The following is a 20415-nucleotide window of genomic DNA, read 5'->3' as shown; positions in this document are numbered from 1 at the left end:
TTCTGGGGCTTCCCGTATGGCGCTTGCCATGGTGTTTTGGAATTCCCATGCCGAATTCTTACCCCTCGCTCCCTTCTTTCCCCAGCCATGGCTGTAGCAATCAACAAAGAAATCACGCCAAAACGCGCAGAAACCACGGCATTCTCCCTCAACTTGGATTCAAGAGAGCACGCCGTTGCTATCGCGGACGCCAGCGGCCAGTCCCTCAGCCGGTCAGGCGAGTGCCGACTTTCTTCGGGCCTTGGAGAGTCCCGACTTGTCACAGCCGTCTTCTCATTGGTGGATGATGGAAAGCTCGAAAAGAGGCGTTCATTTTCTCCGTATTGGCAAGGTCAATCAATCCCCACAAAGTCCTGTTGGGGTTGCCGAGTGGCCGAGGGCCGTCCAGAGTCTGGGAAGCCTCTGTGAGTTTTATGCCAGAGATGGTCCCGCCCGGCATTTGCCAGAGAAGCGACTTCAGATAACCCTGTGGCTTCACGGGCACCAGGTACCAGAGGCTGCCCTTACCGAGTGCAGGGCATGTACCAGATCACAGGACTACTCTCCGTGCAAAGCGATTACGTAGAACAACTCACCGCCGTCCCAGAGAATCGGGTCGACGAGTTCTCAGCGGTGCCGCCAGTTGTTCTGTCCATCCTCGGATGGATCTTGGCCAATGGAAAACAGACCCCAGAAGGTGTCGGCCAATCCTCCAAAATTCCGGCGAGATGGATTCGCGCCTCGCGCTGTCAGCGAACGCCGGGACATTTGCATCATGTCGCATCCTAACTGGAGTCGTGGTAGTAACTACTAGCAATCGACAATAGGGAGATCGATCTTGCTGAACTGAAAGCCGGGCCGTCAGGCCGTCAGGGGCCTGGCCTAACCCCCTCATAACCCATGTGACCGGGCAGATGCTGGTGACCAAGCGGTCGGCCTCATCAATGATCAAGGCACCGGCCCTCGAGTTGCGCTTGTCCACGCCAACCGTTGTCATGAAGTTGTAGTTGTCTGCTCAGCCACAAATCCGCCCGCGCCGGCTTGATGCTGAGCTGACGTGTGAGATAACTCCTCATAAAACCAGGTGAATATTACATGCAGCCGCTCAGCCTCACCGGGGCCGGGCAAGTGTGCTGTAGGGTAGGCAGGCTTCCTCGTCGCTCCCTCGACGCTGCTCCTCGCCCCCCAGCCGAGCCAGCCAACCTCCACAACTCCGACAGCAACTACCATTGACCGTCTTGAACCCGGCGATTGATAGTTTTGGCCTTGCACAAGGCCGCCTAACAGCTCCCCGCATTTCTCGACACGATAGCGGGCTGCAAGGGACAAATATCGAATTGATTGTCCGTGCTGTCAGTCAGCAGAGTTATGGGGGATCGCGAAAATGGCTGGACAACAGTTGGCCATCGGATTCTCGGCCACGGCCATCAGCTTGGCTCCGGCCGCGAGTGGGTGATGCAACAAGAAATGGTCGACCTTGAAGCTATTGCTGCGTGGGACAATGATACGCAATGGCCCAGCATGTAAGAAGGTCCCGCCATCATTTATTTGCTGAAACAAGACTTCAGCCAGAATTGAACACCGACGCCCACCTCTCCCTGCCGCGCACATTTCCTCAAGCTGACGTGTTCCACGCGCCGCCATGTAGCAACAAGCCACTTTTTGACGGCCCCGAAGCCAAAAAGTTCGACAACAAACTGGTCAAGCTTCACGACCTTGACCAAGGCGCGTTCGGCAGGGTCGACAAAGTCATGCACGGCTCAGTTTGCTTAGCAAGGAAGCGCATACCAAGGCGTCGAGGATTTTCCATTGACGACTTGCGTAATGAAGGATTGATGATGCGCAAGTTGGATCACCGCCATGTGGTCAGGCTGGTTGCGACGTATGCTCCGAGGTCCCACGAATTGTGCCTTCTAATATGGCCAGCCGCTGTTTGCAACTTGGGCAGGTTGTTGGACGATATCGAGGCCCTGCGCCTGAGTGAGGGAGACCGCGAAGACATTGTTGAACGCTTGACGGCCTTGGATCTCAAGGACCTGGGTGCAGTTGACCCAATGGCAAAAGATCAACATGCCGCCTCGACGTCCGACTCATGCCCGTTTGACTTCTTGCGCACAATTATTGGCTGTGTGGCCCGCGCCATGGCGCACTGCCATGCGAACAACGTCCGGCACCTTGATATCAAGCCGTCCAATATTCTGCTGCGTCCGGGTCGAGTTTACTTGGCAGACTTTGGCATCTCTCGAGACGTCACTGGCCAGGAGCAAACCACAACAGATGGCATGCCCGGCACTGAACGATGGCGAGCGCCGGAGCTGTATGAGGAGCATGGCTCCAGCATGCAGCTGTCAGATATGTACTCACTTGGCCTGGTGTACCTCAACATTGCCACCGTTTTGTACAATGCCAGATTGTCAGATTTTGACGACGCCCTAAGCTACTCGGGGAGATTGTCGCGCCAAGAACTTTTGCGGATCAGGGAGGATAAAGTCAAGAGGCACCTGGATCGACTTTCGGGCCATGCACTGGTGACGCCGCCGTTCATGTTCACCTATGAAGGGCAAGAGACGGTGCGGCCACGACCACTGACGCAGCTTATATCCCGTATGGTGGCTACCAACCCCAGACACAGATTGACAGCTGCCAAGGTCGATGAGAAGTTGTCGATGCTCGGTGGAATCAACCAAATTTACCACGCCGGCTGCTGTAAGAGGCCCACTTCCTGGATCGAGGACAAATGGGACAGGAAGTTTGCGAGCCTCATGGCCCTACAAAAGGAAAATGAAGTACAGCGCAAGAGGATTATGGAACTGGAGGGTAAGGATCAGACATATGAAACAAGGCTGGAAAAACAACGACAGAAGCACGAGCAGGATATTTCAAGACTGCAAGCACTGCTCAGGAACGCAGAGGACAAATGCCAGAGGCTAGAATCCGAGCAGACCGACCGGCGCAGGATATCCCACAGTTCGCGAGGATCTCATGGACATGATGCTCCACGCTCAGCTTTATCGGGTGGCGGACGCAGGCAGCCAGCCGGACCTGCGACGATACAAGGCGTCGGACAATGGTTGAACGGATCCATGTTGACCTCGCCGAAAACAACCACAATCGCCAAACCCACTCCACGGCAAGTCTCGCAGCACTCCCAGTCCATGTCGGGTGTTCAGCGACAAGGCCCCACACAAAAGATGCGAGCTCTTGAAAGCAGTCCCGTCCTACCTCGATCGTCGAATTCCATGTCCTCGACCAGCCAGCGCTCGCCTAGTATCAGCGGTAACCTGGCAGGCTACGCTCTTCGCTCGCGGGGATCGGGGTCTTCCAAACTCCCGTTGCCGGTCACACCGACCAGGAGCAACACGCCGGGATACAGCCGCGACCAGAGCATGACGGATAGTAGTATGGCTTCGTCTGTATTTTCTCGAAAGAGCCTCGAGACACTGCCTACGCCGCCCTTGCTACAACATAAATCTACATCCGGGGAGAAGACACAGCCTCAATGGGGCCGACTGGACAGCCTTGGCTCAACCACTGATCAGCCACCCCTGGCTGGCGACACGGTCCCAAGAACCTCTGCACCAAACAGCCCAGTGTTGTCCATGGCCTCCATGGCCCCATCAGCCATGTCGTCCCCCCGGACGCTCAGATCGGATGTTCATACAGATGGCAGCGACGCGAATGCTACTTCCAGGCCTGCCCCTCCCTCATTGCAGCCGATGAAGAGTTGGGCCGACGTGGCCAAGTTGGAGAAGAAGCGGCAGGCCGTACAGGCGTGAACGGCTATGCGGATACAAAACTTGGAGGGAAGCGGAAAGAGGTCGAGATATTTGTTGGAACGAGACACACCATGATACCAAAAAGTTGACGCTCATACTGTTTTTCAGCACACGTTTGATCATGTCCAATTTTACACAGCCAGCTACCGAGTGACTGCATCCTTACACCCGGTCTCCTGTGCAAATCATAGACGCTTCCATGCCAGTGTATCCCGTGTCCAAACGCCAAGGAGTAATGTCGTAACTGATATACTCGCGCAGGAGGCCATCTATCCCTTGCCCGTAGCCCCCTGACCGGCCCATTTCAACAGCCGCCGGTGCTGGGCATGCACCAGCGCATTCCACGCAGGTCCCGTAAACGGGTCGACATGGCTCTCTGGGCTATCCGCCTGTTGACGAGCCATTTGCTTGGAGAGGACGGAGGAAATCGACGACGCCGTCAGGGCGTAGGGGGGACCTGGGAAAACGCCGACGTTTGGCTTCTGCAGGGGCCGCGAGGCCTCGGGCACGTTTCCATCCTCCAGACGGCGTTCCTGAACGGACCTGGAGTCCGCATCACCGTCCCGTCCTCTCATCTGCGCCCTCTGCTCCTCAACCAACTGGTTCAGCGCCTCGCCACGCGCGTTCCAATCCCTCCACATCAGCTCAACCTGCCACTCCCACCACAGCCTCGTCAGCTGGACGCTCCACGCAAAGGAGTCCTCGTAGGCCTGCTGCCCACCGTCGTTTGCAGCAAGCCGCTCAGTTTCTTCCCCTGGGACCCCCTCGTCTCTCATCTGCTGCGCCATCAGTCGGTCCCACGAGTCTTCCTGCGCCGCATCCCAGCCCAGTTTCTCGTCCACCCCGACCAGCTTGCGTACCTTGTCGGTGAATATCCGCCCCTTTCGACCAACCATCCTAGAGAGTCCTTTTGGCTGGGGCTTTTTCAGGCGCAGGAAGGGCTGGCCCTCTGCTGTAGTCGAGACGTACGGGATGCGGTACTTGAAACTGTGCGGGACGTACGTCGGCTCATAGACCGGGTGCCCGTCATCAAGCACGGCCACCCTCTTGAGGAACGGTTCGCGGGGCCGCAGGGCAGGCCGACTCGGCTCGGCCCGCGAGGCAGGGGGATGGATCCGGCCACGAGCGCGCAGATGGGCCGTGAGCTCGGCGTGTTCTGGGCTCCCTGGCCTTTGCGCCTTGGAGAAGAGCGTTAGGAACTGCGGCCGTTCGTCTTGGTAAGCAGGCTGTATCTCTGTTGGGGTCGCAAGTGGCAGGTTACCTTGTATCCTGCCACCATGGAAGCATACACCAGTCTGGAGCTCGTGTACGCCCGGTTCTTGACGAACGCCTTCCTGACGGCGCGGGCCATGGCGGCCCCTGGGGTGGGGTTCTGCGCGTCCGTCGGCACGTCTATCTTGCCTGCGGACCGTAGGAGAGCACGGTAGAGGGACAGCGCGGCGATGCGATGCCGCGAGTTGCTCGCTGGGATGAAGGGCCGGCGATGCATGGCGACGAGAGCGGAGGGTGCTGATGAGGGTGGACTATGGCGGACTGCAGTGTGTGTGCATGGTGGATTGTTGTGGCTGGGCAATTGTAGATGCGGGATCTGGGTTATGCGGGTTGAAGCGGTTATTAGGTGGCATCAAAAGGCGTGACATGTTGTGGAGGAAATCTCAGCTGTTGGTGATCTTGGACTTGTATTGGGGACTGGGGACGCGGGGGAAGAAGTGGTTGAAATTGCTCATGTGGGTCACGAGCATCGAAAAGTGGGGCGAGCATCATGATGGGATTTCCCTTGGACAATGTCGCAAATTTGCTTGATGAAGATGCCAGAAGAGATTTGGATTACTGTGTATTCAGCCGGGAGCCATTTTGACCCGGCGAGGAGCGGAGCGCGTTCGGAACACTATAGACAACGGATATGGGGCATATCGTGCTTTGTAACTTGCAGCTTCACGTCCAAGAAGAGAGGACGGCTTTGTATAATATGTAGTTGGTTGGACCGAATACGACCATAGGCAGCACTACCGGGGGAAACCTCCAGGGCGGTCCGTCATTGAGTGCATCTGCATCCATCCCAAGGTGTTGCACAAAAGTTGATCAGGGCAGCTTGGAGAGCTGGGCTAGCAATTCAGCAGTCAGTCAGTCAGGCCTTGTCGGCTGGCGGCACGGCAAAAGCCCCAACATTTTTTAGCGGAAATCTGCCAGCCAAGTGCACATGAATTCCAAGAATTCCGCGAGCAATCAGCATCCGGCCGTCCCTGCATGTCGACATCTGAAGCGGTTCCTCCCGCACGACTCGCAGATTATCAATCGTGGCTTGCTGACGCGATTCATACCAACTGATGCAGCTCCACCGTCGGCAGGGCACCGCCAGAATTTCCATGAGAGGTCTGAGAAGGATGTCATATTTCGTGAAGAGTTCTCGCATGTTGGTTCACGACCGCAGCGTCAAAAGACGGCGACGCAACCTGGGGCCTGGGGGGGCAAGCGATTGTCAGTACACGACTTGTCGATCGAGTGTAGAAGCAGAGACAGCTACCTGGTCCTGACGTGGAGGCTCGGGTGGCACTTGAGTTGTAGTTACCAACTCCTGCAATGTCCGGACTCCGGAGTACCGGGTTGATAATGAGTGAAATGCCTTGGCCCCTCACCGGTGGGGCCGATTCATGGGAGAGAGACGAGTTGCGTGTCCACGTTCCCATTGCAAGCTTGCTTTGAAGTTTGGACTTTCGTGGACATCCGCCGGGATGCGGTGGAGGCTTGCTGATTAAACTTTCAGAAGCGCGGCAGGGCCGGAAGCGGACCAGTCGGGCAGGGCAAGGCAAGGCAAGGCAAGGCAGGGTCCACACTGCACCCAATGTTGACGGCAAGAGCACGAACAGCGCCTTCCGCGATGTCTTGAATCTGGCTCCGCGCCCAAGGCCGTGCGCCGCACAAGTCGTATCCTGGTTTTGCGCCATGCCATTGTACGTACAGGAGAGGACGGAGTAGTCCGTATGTGCGTACAGACTCGGAGCAGGGAGTTGTCGTCTGCTATCGCCGCACCACCGTCCTGCGCGCTGCGTCCTGCTCCGTAAGCTGACATCGATTTCCCAGCTAACCGACCGGGTCTGTTCCTCGTGGTCAAGTGCGCGTCCGCGTGTCGCGTGCGCCGGCAGACTCGGGAAGCGGGGCATCGTAGAGCATCATCGGATCCCAGAAATCCGTCGTAGACGGGAGCGCCAATCCACCCATTGTCTGCCGCCCGGCTCATCCGTGCCTCAGCCGCACGCTACCGCACGCTACCGCGCGACGACAAGGACGACGACGACGGCGACGACAACGCTGGCAAAGAGCTTCAACCCAGAGAGAAGCAGACTTGGCACGACACGGCACTCGTCCGTGCTGCATCCCCCCCCCTTTGCTGGAGTGTGACGGCCTCACCTGGTGGTTGCGTGTAGTCCGTACGACCCTCGACGCCCGTCAGCTCGCCGCCGGTCTGACGCTGCCTGCCACACAGTCGCGGACATCGCTTTCCCGTTTCCTCCGTTGGGTGTGCGAGCCTTATTGGCCTGGCCTCCGAATACTTGCTTCTCCCGCCCCGGCAGCCCAGGTTACAGGTAGCTCGGCTCGCCCCTTCAGCGGCGCACCGAAACGCCTCCTTTTGCCCTGGATCCGAGATTGTCTTCATACAGCCCGATTCGCCCCTTGACCAGTCTTTCGTTCTTCCTGCAACTCAATCCCAGCCCGGGGTATTTCCTTCCCCCTCCTCCTCTTTCGTCTGCAGTAGGTCGTTACTGCATCACGACGCTCCCTCGGTACGAAATCAAACATCTCGACTGATTTCCTCACACGCACCGAGAATCGCCCTTTCTTTCACCCCACGCGACGAAATACCTAGGCATCTTAGATACTCACCACCGAAATATCCCGAATTCCCATGACACCAGCCGCTCTCCTTGGCTGCCGCCGGGGAGCACAACCCACTGCAACACCATGTTTCTTCACTCCGGAGCAAGTCTACATGGTCACGAATATTCGATTAAGAGATCGACGTCTGCGCCATTACAGCCTCCTCGAAGTCTTCCGATACTGAAGTCTGCCCTGCGGCAGCTACCCTCTCCTTCGGAGTCGAGCGAGTCTGGCTATTGTGCCTCATTGTACGCACAAGACCTACATGCCTCGCGCAGAGCATCGACCGACGAGGTCCACGAACCCCAATCATTAGTATTGCGGCAGCGCGCAGTTTCCAATAGCTACCCTAGCAAAGACCTTGCTGTACGATTTCGCGAGCCCCGAAAGGATCAGATACATACATCGTCTGCGAGTGAGGGTGAAGATTCCATAGCTGGGCCAGAGCTCCTAGATGGCTGCGCCGACGCGCCCATGCGCCGTAAGAAGCGCAGACGTCTGCATCGCAAATCGACCAGGTATGCTCTCGCCCAACCAGCGCCGCAGCTTCGTACCAAACAGAGACGACTTGTTCAAATCCGACCTCGGTTGCTGTTACAACTCCAAGAAATTGGCGACAAACGAGCCATCCCCGCCTTTGACTTGATTCCATCTCAGCCGGTGGCGGGAGCTTTGATAATTCCTAAACTCTCAAAAAGATTTCCCCGCATGTTCCACGCAAATGCCGAGCTGAGCCAGAACGATGTTCTGCTGGTTCGTAGCGAAGATTATGGTTCAACATCAGGGAAGGCGTCGTTGAACTCGGATGAAGACAGGCGGAGTCTACACGGCAGAGACATCTGCGCTGTCATTAGTGCCCTACCAGAAGATTGCGAGAGCTCAGCGGAGATTGTGCTTGAAGACGGCGTCCCGTGGTATGCTTCGCCTATGGCTAATGGTTCCTATGAATTCACCAGAACAGATGACGATGGCCAGAAAACTACTGCTCGCTGGGTCCGACGATCCAATGTTTCTACCCGCAATAATGGCATTGCCCCATTTGACCCTTCTTCTTCAGCCCGACCTAGCGTTCATGATTCCTCGCCTGACTTGAGATGGACATTCAGCATTATAGACCCTTCGTCGAGGAGGCACCCCGTAATGGGCAGCCTGACGTCGGAGACCGCCGAGGTGTATGATCATTATACGACCTTGTCGGCTTCCAGTGGTGGGTCTCCGCCAACCCGTCCATTCGGGCCTGAAATGGATGGCCTGGACCGGAGCCCGTCCCCTTCAGGGTTCAGTCCAGAATCGAGAGCAACACTGGAAGTGCTCCCCGAGCAGAAGGTGTTGATGGTTGCTACTGCGAGTTGGATTCGACTTCATCAGCAAGGTTGGCCTGCCTCGGCGAACCCAAAATTTGCGAAATCCATACCATCCCACGGCCGGTCTGCAAGCGCAAACATGTGTTCTACATCACGACGACGAACTTTCCCATCCTACGACGGAGACAACTCTCGTGCGACGAGCCCAACAAACCTGTCGCGGCCATCGGACAGCGCCCATGGCCCACGGCTGTCAAGACGCCCGTATGTCCAAAGGATGCCAGCGAGAGCCATGTCCACCGGAAGAGCCTTTATGAAACGAAGGAGTGACCGGATGGGGGACCTGGTAAAAGTATACAGTCAAGCGCCGTCAAGAGGGGTCGGCGACACAGAGAAACTAAGCACACAGCAGGAAGAAAAGATGGGTTGCCTGAGCCGAGTTCGGCAGTGGACACACAAGTTGTTCCACAGGAAGCGAGCCTCGGTGAGACGAGGACAACGTACTGGGAAGTGAGGATCCGTCGACAAGAAGAACGGAGCTGATAATGACTGTTCAAGCTCCCTGTAAATGGCATTTTAGCATTATTGTATACCCAGCTACTTTAGCGGCTTATTCTGAAACAGATACAGCACTGGAATTGAGCTGTTTTTAAACCCCATGGAGATGTGACCCCAATATAACTCATCCTCGACTGCTGTCTGTGTATTTGCTTACCCAGGGACCCAAGGACCCAGGTAAGTGCCTTCGAGTACGAGCACTTGTGCCCCGCGGGGGGGAGACGGATGAACTGTTCTTTCCTTGGCTACTTGCCTAGGCATGTCTTGGGCACTAGAGTTTAGTGTTGGCGGACTTTGAAGTGCATGTGGTTGTGCTTTCTTCTTGTTGGCCGGGCAGGTAGGTGGTCCAACGAACATCACCCCCCCCCCCCCAAAGCGTCGTATGCGTGTGGCTGCCTCCAGATGTCTGGAGAGTTTGAGAAACTGCTCCACCCCCTACTCCAGAGTCCAGACATGAGGGATGCGACTTATTAACATCGGCATCGCTCGTACGGGATTCGGTATTTCTTGCAATGGGCAATTGCCCAGGTAGTATTTTTGTATTCAGCTGGCTTCTGGTTGCATGTGCATGGATGGGTTTGGAGATGAGCAGTCATTCATCAACTGGCAACGTTTCCGTTTGGCCTGCAGGCTGCCACGAGCTGATGTAGACCTCTGCCGCCCCGTCAGGATTGGACACTGGACAGCGCAAGCCGGGCCTAAAGTTCGTACTCCGTTCTCCCTGCTGGAACCTGGGCTGAGACCGATTCACCTATTGCCCAAGGCATTCACTCGACACGCGTTGAGCCAACTGATCTGGGGCGTACTCCGTAGTTGTCCAGGCTTCCGTCGCCTTCATCACCACATGATGGTCGACATCAAATTTCGGACAGTCGCCTCCGCCCCGATGCCGTGCAATGGCCGCTTAACCGCCGAGTCGGGAAAGCAAAACACTATGCGGAGAAACTAAAAAGACGAGACATCGATGCTCATCATGAGGCAACTGTCCCGTCCCTGTGCGCTGCCTTGACGCCCACCTCGTTGGTTCTCTTTTTTCAGCCAGTGCCCTCCGCGAACGCTTGGCCGAGCACAGGCTACACATGCCGAGGATGGTTGCGCGTCAACGACGTACGAAAGGAATTGATGGGCTTTGAGATATTTATTACTTGTGACAGAAAAGCCATTCGTTTATGCCCCCTTTGGGCTTCTGGCAGCTACCCAGGTGCTCAGGTACTTGAGTATTTGGTCGTGTTTGCTTTGTTTCCACTGTGTTTGCTGGTTGCTCCTTCCTCAAACGCACAGGCCAGTCTCGGTGCATAGTAGACATGTACCCACCTGGCCTGGTGATCAACCTGGCTGACCACTCTTTCGGGGTCAACGTGTCGAGCTGCCCGTCCTAGATGGGGTCCCAAGACACATCATCTTCTTCTACATTGTGTACATGTATGCGCTGCTTAGGTCCCGTCAATCCAAAACCCAAAACATTGAACACTCTGAGAACATCCATCCATACGGTCAGACTGTACATGGACATACGGAGTACTCGGCAAGCACGCTTGCGTCTCCGCTCTACTGCCCCGGAGCCAGCACCAACCACGGGCTGGCATCGCTCTTGCCGCCCACTTAGCCTTTGAACTTTGAAGCAACCCGTCCAGGTTGCTCCTGCCCCAACCCTGTCAGAACTACTAGGTTGCTCACCGTAATCGTGGACGTCGACGCCTGATAACCAAGCTGCGATCTGGTTACCCCATCGCAACCATCATCGCCGTTGCGTGAGCTGTGGCGGACGAGGAGCATCCTTTTATCATCCTTTCCTCTCAGCACTGTTTTATCTCTCCCGCAGCATCTAGTCTTGGCAGTGTTCCTAGGTCAATTTCGTACTCTCTTCCATCCTTGCCGCCGCTGCGGCTTCGCCCCGACGGGTTTTGCGCGACTCGCCCACAAGAACCGCGAGCGGAATACATGATGGATGAGAACATCGGGCTGCACCATGAGGGCTCAGTGGCAGCCTTGTCGGCCTCATCCGCCGCTCATTTGCTGAGCAACTTTCATCCATATGAACCCATCTCCCGGGCCACGTCGCCCGGCATCCCTTACCCCAAGTCGGACGAGGACGACAAAAAGCGTTACCGACCCCGGACGTTTGCCTATTTTCAACAACTTCCGTTCGACGTCGAGGAGGAGGAACAACGCGATGCGGCACTGCAGGGCATTCTGAAGCAGCTGTACATTGCCATCAAGGCGGAGGACTTCTCCCCTGGTGCGCTGCATTGGACCCGAGAGCTGCAAGCTTGGCTCGCCCTGAAGTTCGAGATGACGAGGGAGCTTCGAGCTAGGCTTGCGAAGCTCTATTACTCTCTGGCGCTGGCGCCGGGTTTAGACCCAAATACCGCAGATCGCTTTCTGCGCATGGTTCTGACATTGATCAGGTAGGTGCCAATTCCCTTGACGGCTGGTTCATGGTGCAGCTGGGTAGTTTCCAAGCCCGGTTACGTGTTTGACGTGGGCTTGATGCTGACACCAATCTTCTTCCTTCACATCGCAACAGGAAGAATCATTATCTCAAACCAGGCGAAGATCTCACGTTCGATTGGAGACCAATATGGCACGAGGTCAAGGGCATCGTCTTACCCTCCGAAGGTCCCTCCCTTCAAAGTGGGCGACGACGGCCGGTCAAGCAACTGCTGAAGTTGTGTACTCACGCCCATACCTATTTCGACCCCAGGGACCGACCGACAATGCTTGAAGAATTTCTGCCGTTTTTCAGCATCAACGACATGCCCAATGCATTCATCGTCTTTGGATTGTTAAACACCTTTCTTCCCAGCCACCCTGCGCCGGAGAAGGACGTTGCTGCCCAACCACAGGAGTTTCTTCCGACTATTTTTCACCTTTGGTCGATCATGAGTAGATCGAAAGTCGCCGATGTTTGCCTGATCGATCTATTTTCTCGACTTGCGCGCGACCATGTTCATTGCGGCCATGTTCCATTCGGCGCGCATGGCATCTTCACCAAAGCCCAGTCTGACCTCATCTTCACCTCCATTTTGCGCCTTACGCAAATTCCTGTCGGGCAGGCCAACTCCCCGTACACAGCGCTCGACTATTTGTCAGGAGCAGGGGCGTACCTGGAAAAGGATTCGAAGAAGCATCCCGTACCGTACATGATGGCCCGACTGATTGTGAGCTCCTTGTCGCCAAGCTGCATGGAACGGGATGACTCTATCATGGCAAGCTTGGAAGGCTTGATGGAGTCCATAGACACGTTTTTCCATCCTTCAAACCAAGGCTCATGGACCAACATGCTGGGGCAACTTACTCTGTATCTTACTGATGCATTTGTGTCACGGTGGAACCGTGAACAGAGCAGCGAGCTGGAAATTCCCAAGGAGCGAAAGATAAGTCCTGCTTTAAAGAAGCGCTTCGTTGCCTCGCTAAAGGAGGTGACATTCATAGGACTCTTCTCGAAAAGCACTAGGGTATCAAACTGCTATTACAATGCACTCCAGGGCCTCGCCTACCTTGAACCAGACCTGGTTCTCCCCGGTGCTCTGCAGCGTTTTTATCCCAGTCTCCAGGGGCTAGTGGAGGTCCACAGAACTACGTCCAGCCTGAACAGTTTGCAAATGATTGCAAATGTCATGTCCAAGCTCAAAGGCTATAGATGTCATATTACTGCTCTGCTTGCCTTGGCCCTGCCTGGTATCGATGCGAACGATCTCAACAAGACGCAGTATACCCTCAACTTCATACAAAGTGTAGCATATAGCATCCCGTTTGTGGAATTGACAAAGGAAGGAACCCACATTCACGATACAACACTGGCAATGCAGTGGGTCCAGGCAGAGATGGACAGGATGGAGCGGGATGGCCAAAACGTGCAGATCGACTATGAAAGGGAATTAAGCGACGAGGATGAAGGCAACATCCTGCGATCCTCAACTGCAGGTTTCGGGGAATTCGTCTTGACTCTCTTGGGCAAGGTATTTACACTTCTCGAGAATCTTCCGGATGCCAATCAGGTTCGAGGAGGAACCCCAGAGGATAATGTTGTCAATGCATTGCCTGCAGCTCTGTCACCGCTTTTCGCATCGCTCTCACCAAACTTGTTTGACACGGCGCTCGAAAAGATTGCGACGTTTGTTTCTAGCCACGTGGTTCACCAGGCTCGTGATGCCATGGCGTGGATATTGAATGCGCTTTGCAAAGTCAACCCCGAGAAGACGCTCAAGGTCTTTGTTCCCATGTTTGTCATCAACATTCGCAATGAGATTGACCAGAACCACGCCGCGTCTGATCGTACTACTGGTACCGACTACCTCCCACGTGATAGAGCCTTGGTATGGCACATCAGTATGCTTGCCATGACAGTAGTGCACGTCGGGCGGGAAGTACTGAAGTACAAGGATGAATTGCTTGGGATTGCCGTTTACATGCAGGCAAAGTGTCGCGGCTTGCCTACCATCTTGGTCTCCAACTACATTCACCACCTGCTGTTGAATCTCACCAATACCTATCCCATTGACCATGCTCTGTACGAGCCTGACGTTATCAAGAGGGGACTGGACATTGAAGACTGGGGCAAGACGACGTCACCCGCTGATCTCACCATTCGATGGCATCAACCATCACCGTCAGAGGTCGAATTCGCCGTGGAGCTCTTTGCCTCACAAACGAAATCCGCGACGGAGCAGTTGGAGCTTCTCTTCAGCGACAGTCCGCCCGTCAGCAGGACAGGGAAAAACAAAGAGTGGTCTGATGAAGTTTCTAGATTGATGCAGCAGATTCGCCTAGTCACTTCTGGCATGTCCACCATGTTTGATCCCAAGCGTGCCTCGGGCAGCGGCAGTGAAAAGTTGAGCAATGGCAACGGTGGAGATGGTGATGTCGAGATGGGCGATGATGATGAAAGCCTGGCTGAGGGTGCCGAAGATGAGGAGTTGCGGCCTCAATTTCGTTACAAGGCCGGGTATCTGCTCAAGTCAGATGACCCAGTGTATGAGCGCATCCACGAACTCCGTGAACAGCTTGGCCACCTGCTCTCCAAAGCTCATGCATTCCTCAGCGAGCACCAGGAGGATGATGTTACCTGCTCCACTGCACTATGCAACGCATACCGGACATGGATAACGGATGTTGGGATCGAACGTTCCGCACACCCACTCGAGCGACATCTCAGACTGTACAAGGCCGACATCGCCGCCTTTAAGATAAAAGGACTTCGCAAGGTCTACCCGCGCCCTCTACTGATAAAGAGGGCCGAGGCCTATCAGCTACTGCGTATGAAGCACAATGCATCAGCTCGGCACAAGAGCGAACTCGACAGGCGCTTGCTACTGGACTTGGCCAAGTCGTGCCAGTCGTTATACGCCGACGTTCGCCGAGCAGCCCAGACTGCACAAGACTCGTCGCTCAAAGTCCTCATAGGCGGCAAGCCGCTGGTTGTGCCTGTGGTCCTTGAGGGATTGCGAAAGGCGATTGAGGCCAATGATCACGATCGTATCAAAGGCGGCATGTATACACTGTTCTTTACATCACTTCTTAGGACAATCGTGCGAGACTGGCGATTTGCACCTGACGCAATGTCGCTCTACATCGAGACGGCAGGGATTGACAAGCCATCCATACAAAATCTGGGATCATCTGCGCTTTATTCTCTTATTGAGTTTGGTAAAGCCAATGAAGGCCTGATACTCCTGGATGATGCCGCTCTGAACGCCATCCAACCGGCTGAGGACACCGATGACGCCGTCGATAACCGCCACAGGGTGATATTGGAGAGAAGGAAAAAGATCGAGACGGCAAAGGCGGCTTTGGGATTGCAGCTCACAAATCGAGCAAAGGGGTCACACTGGAAAATCGCAACCAGATGTGCCATCTTTGCCCTGAACTTGTGCCTCCGCTTTGACAGTCTCGCTCCGGCCGAGTTTGTCGAGCTGGTTGCCAATGGCACAATTGATCCGCACCCGGGCCTCAGGGGCTACTACCTTAACGCGTTCACGTCTCTGCTGGGTGCCATTGACATGCGAGCTGTGTACGGCCATGACTACGCCAACTATCTCATGGAGAAGGAAATTGGTGACAGGAACAGGATCAATGTGCCCGTTGAAAAAGGAGATGCCGAGTTTACCCGCGACTTCCTGGAAGCCTTCACGAAGCCCGAAGCAGCCGAGTACATGGTTGATTCCGACCACCCTGGATGGCTCGTCTGGGGCAAAAAGTTTACAGCTTTCCGTGCCCGCCCGCTACCTTTCAATGCTTACGATGAGCTAGAGAGCAATGTCCGCCGTCAGATCGGCAACATTCTGACAAAGGAGTGGATGTCGCAGTGTTTCGAGTACCTGAAACAAGAACCGCGGGATCAGTCCACCGACAGATTCCGAATGAGCAATGTCTACCTCCTGATGCATGTTTTCGATCTCACATACTACGGCAGCACAACGGTCACCCTGCAGGAAATCAAGGAGCTAGCTGAAGACGTTTTTGGTGACGGAAGCGATAAGCATCAGCATCGAGCAACGGCTGAAATTCTTGGCGCCTTGTTGGCTGGCTCCAGTGACGACCCCGTCGAGCTGCGCGACAAGGTTTGGGAGTTCGCGGCCCCAATGCTGCTGAAGATTCTAAACGACGGATTGACGCCGGAGAATCTACAGTACTGGCTCCCCTGCGTCCATCTCGTTCTGGACTCAAGAGACCCCCGACGATCACGCGAAATTCTGGACAGCCTCAAATCATTCCGATTAGACATTACATCCAATGCGGCGTTCAAGGACTCATCCAAGGTCCAGTTGCTGGAATTTGTGCTGGCGGACGGGGCCTGGCATTTCCGCCAAGAAAAGCCCATCTTGGAAGACTTCCTTGCGCATATCGATCATCCGTACAAGGCCGTTCGCGAGGCAATGGGTAAAGTACTCTGTGTCATTTTCCGAATCAGGTACCACGAGTCCTTTGAGAGCGTGCCCAAACTCATCGAAGCCAACAAAAATGCTTCGTCGATTGGTATCCGACCATACCAGCCTTCAGAGGAACTAACGTCTGCCATTAAAGATGTTTTTGGCCGTCTGGAGAAGTGGCGCCGTGAGAGGCAGCCTGGTCAGCAAACACAATCGTCATATACCTCGGGATCCAAGACGGTTCTTACTTGGCTGGATTGTACGCTGTCATCCAACGAGTGCACCATGCTCGTACCATTCTTCGCCACGCCTTTTATGGAGCAATTGCTGCACATGATGGATGTCAAGGAGGACCCCGAGCTGATGAAAATCGCATACCACGTGTACAGACACTTGCCCAACATTCCATTCAGGGAAGGTGAGGATGCCGAGTTCATCAGTGCCCTGAACAAGATTGGCAGATCGGCAACGAGCTGGCACCAGCGCCTTCGGGCACTGGTGAACATGCAGGTGGTCTACTTCAGGCGCATTTTCCTCACGGCTGCAACTGAAAGAGACGCCCTTTTCACGGCCGTGTCGGACATGCTGAGCGACCCGCAGCTGGAAGTGCGGTCGTGCGCATCCACGACTCTGGCGGGAATGATTCGCTGCTCGCCTCGTCACATTCGAGACCCGATGATTGTGCGACTTCAGAAGCGATTCGAGGACGAGCTGCAGCAGAACCCGATGCCCAAACGAAAACCCAATTTGCCAGGCACGGAAACGCCGGTCGATGTTCACAGGCAGGTTACTCGTCGGCACGCGGCTGTCTTGGGCCTGGGTGCGCTTATCGAGGCATTCCCATATGCCACACCACCACCAGAGTGGATGCCAGAGGTGCTGGCCACGCTGGCGCGCAAAGCTGCGGGTGATCCCGGCGTGGTTGGCAAAGCTACAAAGGGCATCTTGAGCGAGTTCAAGAAGACAAGACAGGACAGCTGGAGCGTAGATCAGAAGGTAGGCCGCCAAGAGTGTCTTTTGAGGTGTGACGTCAAGTTGCTAACCGGGTTGGTTGAACAGTACTTCACGCCAGAACAGTTGGAGGATCTGGAAGGTGTTCTTTGGAAGAGCTACTTTGCCTAGGACGACAGGACGGAAGAGTGATGGGTCCTGCTAGACGCGGGAATGGTGATGCGGTGGACCTCGGAATGACGATGCGTTGTTTTATTCGGGAGACAGAAGACAAAGCAGAATGCTATCCGCGATGCATGCCACGGGAGACGTTGTGGGAGGAGCAAGTTGAGCTTCACGACATGGCAAGGCCACACATTACATGTCCAAGACGAGGAGGGGTGAGGGAGGGCGAGCATGGAGAGTAGAAGGTCAATGATGACATCAAGAAGCCAGGGAGCCCCAACTGGTGAGCATCGTGATGGAGACTGACTGACGGTCGCCTGGTCCTAGATGAGCCAGGCACACGACGGTTGTCCTGGCCGTTGGTTAATATGGGGACGGTTTTAGATTGCAATGGAATCGAGTCCATTGTCTATGGACCATGGTAGTGTTTGTATTTTGTATCGACTTGACTGCGTTTGCTGCAACCGCGACTTCTCCCGTGCCGGGTCGCTGCACCATCCCTTTCCGTGATGAATCTGATGTTGACCAAGGGGCTCGGCGGATTTTCCAACTCTGTGCGAGTGCGACCGTGTTCGCCCGCGGACGGCACCCTCGAGAAACCGCGTCAGAAAGCGAGCGATGCCCGTGGACCTGGAGCGTCCCCCAAGGGCCAAGAGTCCACGGCGTCGGCCTGTCCGTGGCCACCCATTTCCACTCTATTGTCTAGACTCGCGGCGGCCAGCGGCCGGACTGGCCCGGGTTCTCGTTGGGATACGTCGAGATGGCGTTGGCGGGCGCCGGGAGGGCAGAGACGATGCCGGCCAGTCCGGCGAGGACAAAGGGGACGAATCTCATGGCTGCGGTGTTGCTTTGTTGACTGAGGCGAAGACGACGATTCCCTTGGCTTTGTTGCACCCGTGGCCAAGAACACCTGCTGGTCCGTTCGTCACCGGGGGAACTTGGAAGGGCTGCGCGATAGAAGCAGCGAGACGAGCTGGCCGAGACGAGGTGCGGATGGGGAACGAAGGACGACGGAGGAAGGACGAAGAGGCAAAAGTGGAAGCGCAGCCGGGAGAGTTCAGTTATGCTATTCATCATCTTTGTGTCCTTTTTTGCTGCCTGGCTTGGCGGGGTCGTTTTGCGATTCGGCCGTCCTGCATGTCTCAGTCGGCTTGGTCGCGGCGCACTTTGTCTGCTGGCCGCCACGTCCCACGTCCCACGTCCCACGGACCCTTGGATCCGGACCTTTCAGTGTAGGGGGCCAGAGGGTGCTTTGACGTATTCTTTACTTTCTTCTGGCGTCGCGGTGTTGGGTTGGAGGGATATCTACAGACTTGGTGTTCGCGGGCCTGTCTGTCATGTCGCGTGCCGACGTTGCTCGCGAGCGCTTCTTCGCATCGGCCACGTGCACCTTTGTGCCGCGACCGACGGAAACCTTTGTCATGGCTGCGCGTGCGTGCACAAGAGTCCGTGCTAACCTCGCGTGTGACGTGGTCGCCTGGTAATGTCCTTTCGTAGCTACTCCGTACTCCGTACTTTGTCCGCGGTCCTCGGTGCCATTGTTGGCGTCAATGCCCCCCCCCTGCCTGGGAGGCCGAGTACGCACTGCAGCGTCGGGAAGCTATGGAAGGAAGCCGTCTCTTGCACCAAGCAACTGGCTCTGCAAGAGATTAGCTGCCCTTGTCGCTCTTGATCTGCTGCATCATTGGCTTACGCAGGCTCAGCAACAAGCGGCTGACAAGTTCAGCTGCTAGTTGTTGGCGTGCACGGTATCATGCATATATATCATATATGCAAATACGTGTGTATGTGTGTGTGCGCGCGTATATACCACTATCCAGCTCCGGCAGTCGTCCGTCGAATATTGGACGTCTCAGTCACGTCCGGTCCCCGGCGGTGGCGGTGGCGGAGCTGTGGATCCACTGCCGCCGGGCCCGGAGCTCCGGCGCCGTCCCGGTCCAATGTGGACTCTCGGCACACCCCCGAAACGCCGATAAACGCGACCTGATGTACGTGGGGTGCGTGAGCCCAGAGAAACTGCCGGATCTTGTCTACCATTGGCTTCACCACTTGTATCACGGGTCATCTTGCTGACGTGAGGAGCCGCGGTTTGGGAATCGGCACCCAGGTCAAACGCCCGAGGCCTCGCGTCTGGAGGCGTGGCCGGGATCTTTTGGTGCTTGCGCTGGGCTCACGTGGGCCAATTCTTCATTGTTCTGTCTCGCTGAAATGGCGTCCAGGCTCCCCTCGCGGGAACCCAGTACCACTGGGTATCAGAGTTTGCTCCGCGACAACACCCAAAGCTTCTCAGCTACTTGTCGGGCGGGTTGGTCCTCCTTGACACCGCCATGGTCTCCCGTGTCCCTAAAGCTGACCAGGAGCAATGAAGATGGCTCGCGACCGTGTCGGGGAAAAGCATCGCCGCGTTGGATTGATCCCTCATTTGTTCCCTCAAACGAGGACTCGTCCTTCTAAAGTATGACTGGTATACTCCGGCGAGGAGGCAGGCAACGTTGCTTGTATTTGGGGTCCTTTCTACTAAACATGCCCTTCACGTTTGGGATTCTGCTCACTGGCTCGGTGCGGTGCGTTGCCCTTGCGAACCTGGCCGACTCACTTGTTGGACTGCGTCTTTGGCTGACGCGAACCAGGTCCAGCCAACTTGGCGTGCTCCCGTCAACATCGTCTGCTTCACCTGCGCCTTCTCCATGGCACTCGCCCTCGTCAGCTTGGGCTCTACTGTTGCCTTGCATGCCATGCTCTCGCTTTCAATCGTCGCCCTCATGGCCGCGTATGTTGTTTCCGTCGGCTGCCTCGCCCTAAAACGTATCCCGGGAGAAGCGCTGCCGCTGGAGCCTCAGACGACACGGTCTGGCAATCAACCTGACGGCCTTGGCATATGCGTGCTGGTCGTTTTTCTGCATCTTCTGGCCCAACAGTCACGACGTCGACGCG

The 20415-nt window shown here is 55.8% G+C and overlaps 4 protein-coding genes across 4 annotated transcripts; 3 read left to right on the top strand and 1 right to left on the bottom strand.

Annotated features, from left to right (window-relative positions):
- Nucleotides 1-1347: 1347 nt before the first annotated feature.
- Nucleotides 1348-3755, top strand: MAM_06312 (Protein kinase-like domain protein; the record flags this gene model as incomplete). The annotated part of the gene is made up of 2 exons (XM_040825110.1): nt 1348-1502; nt 1628-3755. 2 exons carry the CDS (start codon nt 1348-1350, stop codon nt 3753-3755), a joined length of 2283 nt encoding a protein of 760 aa, XP_040677016.1.
- Nucleotides 3756-4024: 269 nt separating this feature from the next.
- MAM_06311 (uncharacterized protein) lies at nt 4025-5244 on the bottom strand (the record flags this gene model as incomplete). Its single annotated transcript, XM_040825109.1, has 2 exons — nt 4025-4954; nt 5017-5244. The coding sequence occupies 2 exons, from the start codon at nt 5242-5244 to the stop codon at nt 4025-4027; spliced, it is 1158 nt and encodes a 385-aa protein (XP_040677015.1).
- A 2471-nt stretch (nt 5245-7715) lies between these two features.
- MAM_06310 (uncharacterized protein) lies at nt 7716-9449 on the top strand (the record flags this gene model as incomplete). Its single annotated transcript, XM_040825108.1, has 1 exon — nt 7716-9449. The coding sequence occupies one exon, from the start codon at nt 7716-7718 to the stop codon at nt 9447-9449; it is 1734 nt and encodes a 577-aa protein (XP_040677014.1).
- A 1988-nt stretch (nt 9450-11437) lies between these two features.
- MAM_06309 (uncharacterized protein) lies at nt 11438-17487 on the top strand (the record flags this gene model as incomplete). Its single annotated transcript, XM_040825107.1, has 3 exons — nt 11438-11901; nt 12021-17361; nt 17425-17487. The coding sequence occupies 3 exons, from the start codon at nt 11438-11440 to the stop codon at nt 17485-17487; spliced, it is 5868 nt and encodes a 1955-aa protein (XP_040677013.1).
- Between the last annotated feature and the right edge of the window lie 2928 nt (nt 17488-20415).

This window comes from Metarhizium album (assembly GCF_000804445.1).
Source record: "Metarhizium album ARSEF 1941 chromosome Unknown scaffold_19, whole genome shotgun sequence".
In the NCBI taxonomy this organism is placed as follows: domain Eukaryota; kingdom Fungi; phylum Ascomycota; class Sordariomycetes; order Hypocreales; family Clavicipitaceae; genus Metarhizium; species Metarhizium album.
This window is presented reverse-complemented; position numbering and strand designations above follow the sequence as displayed.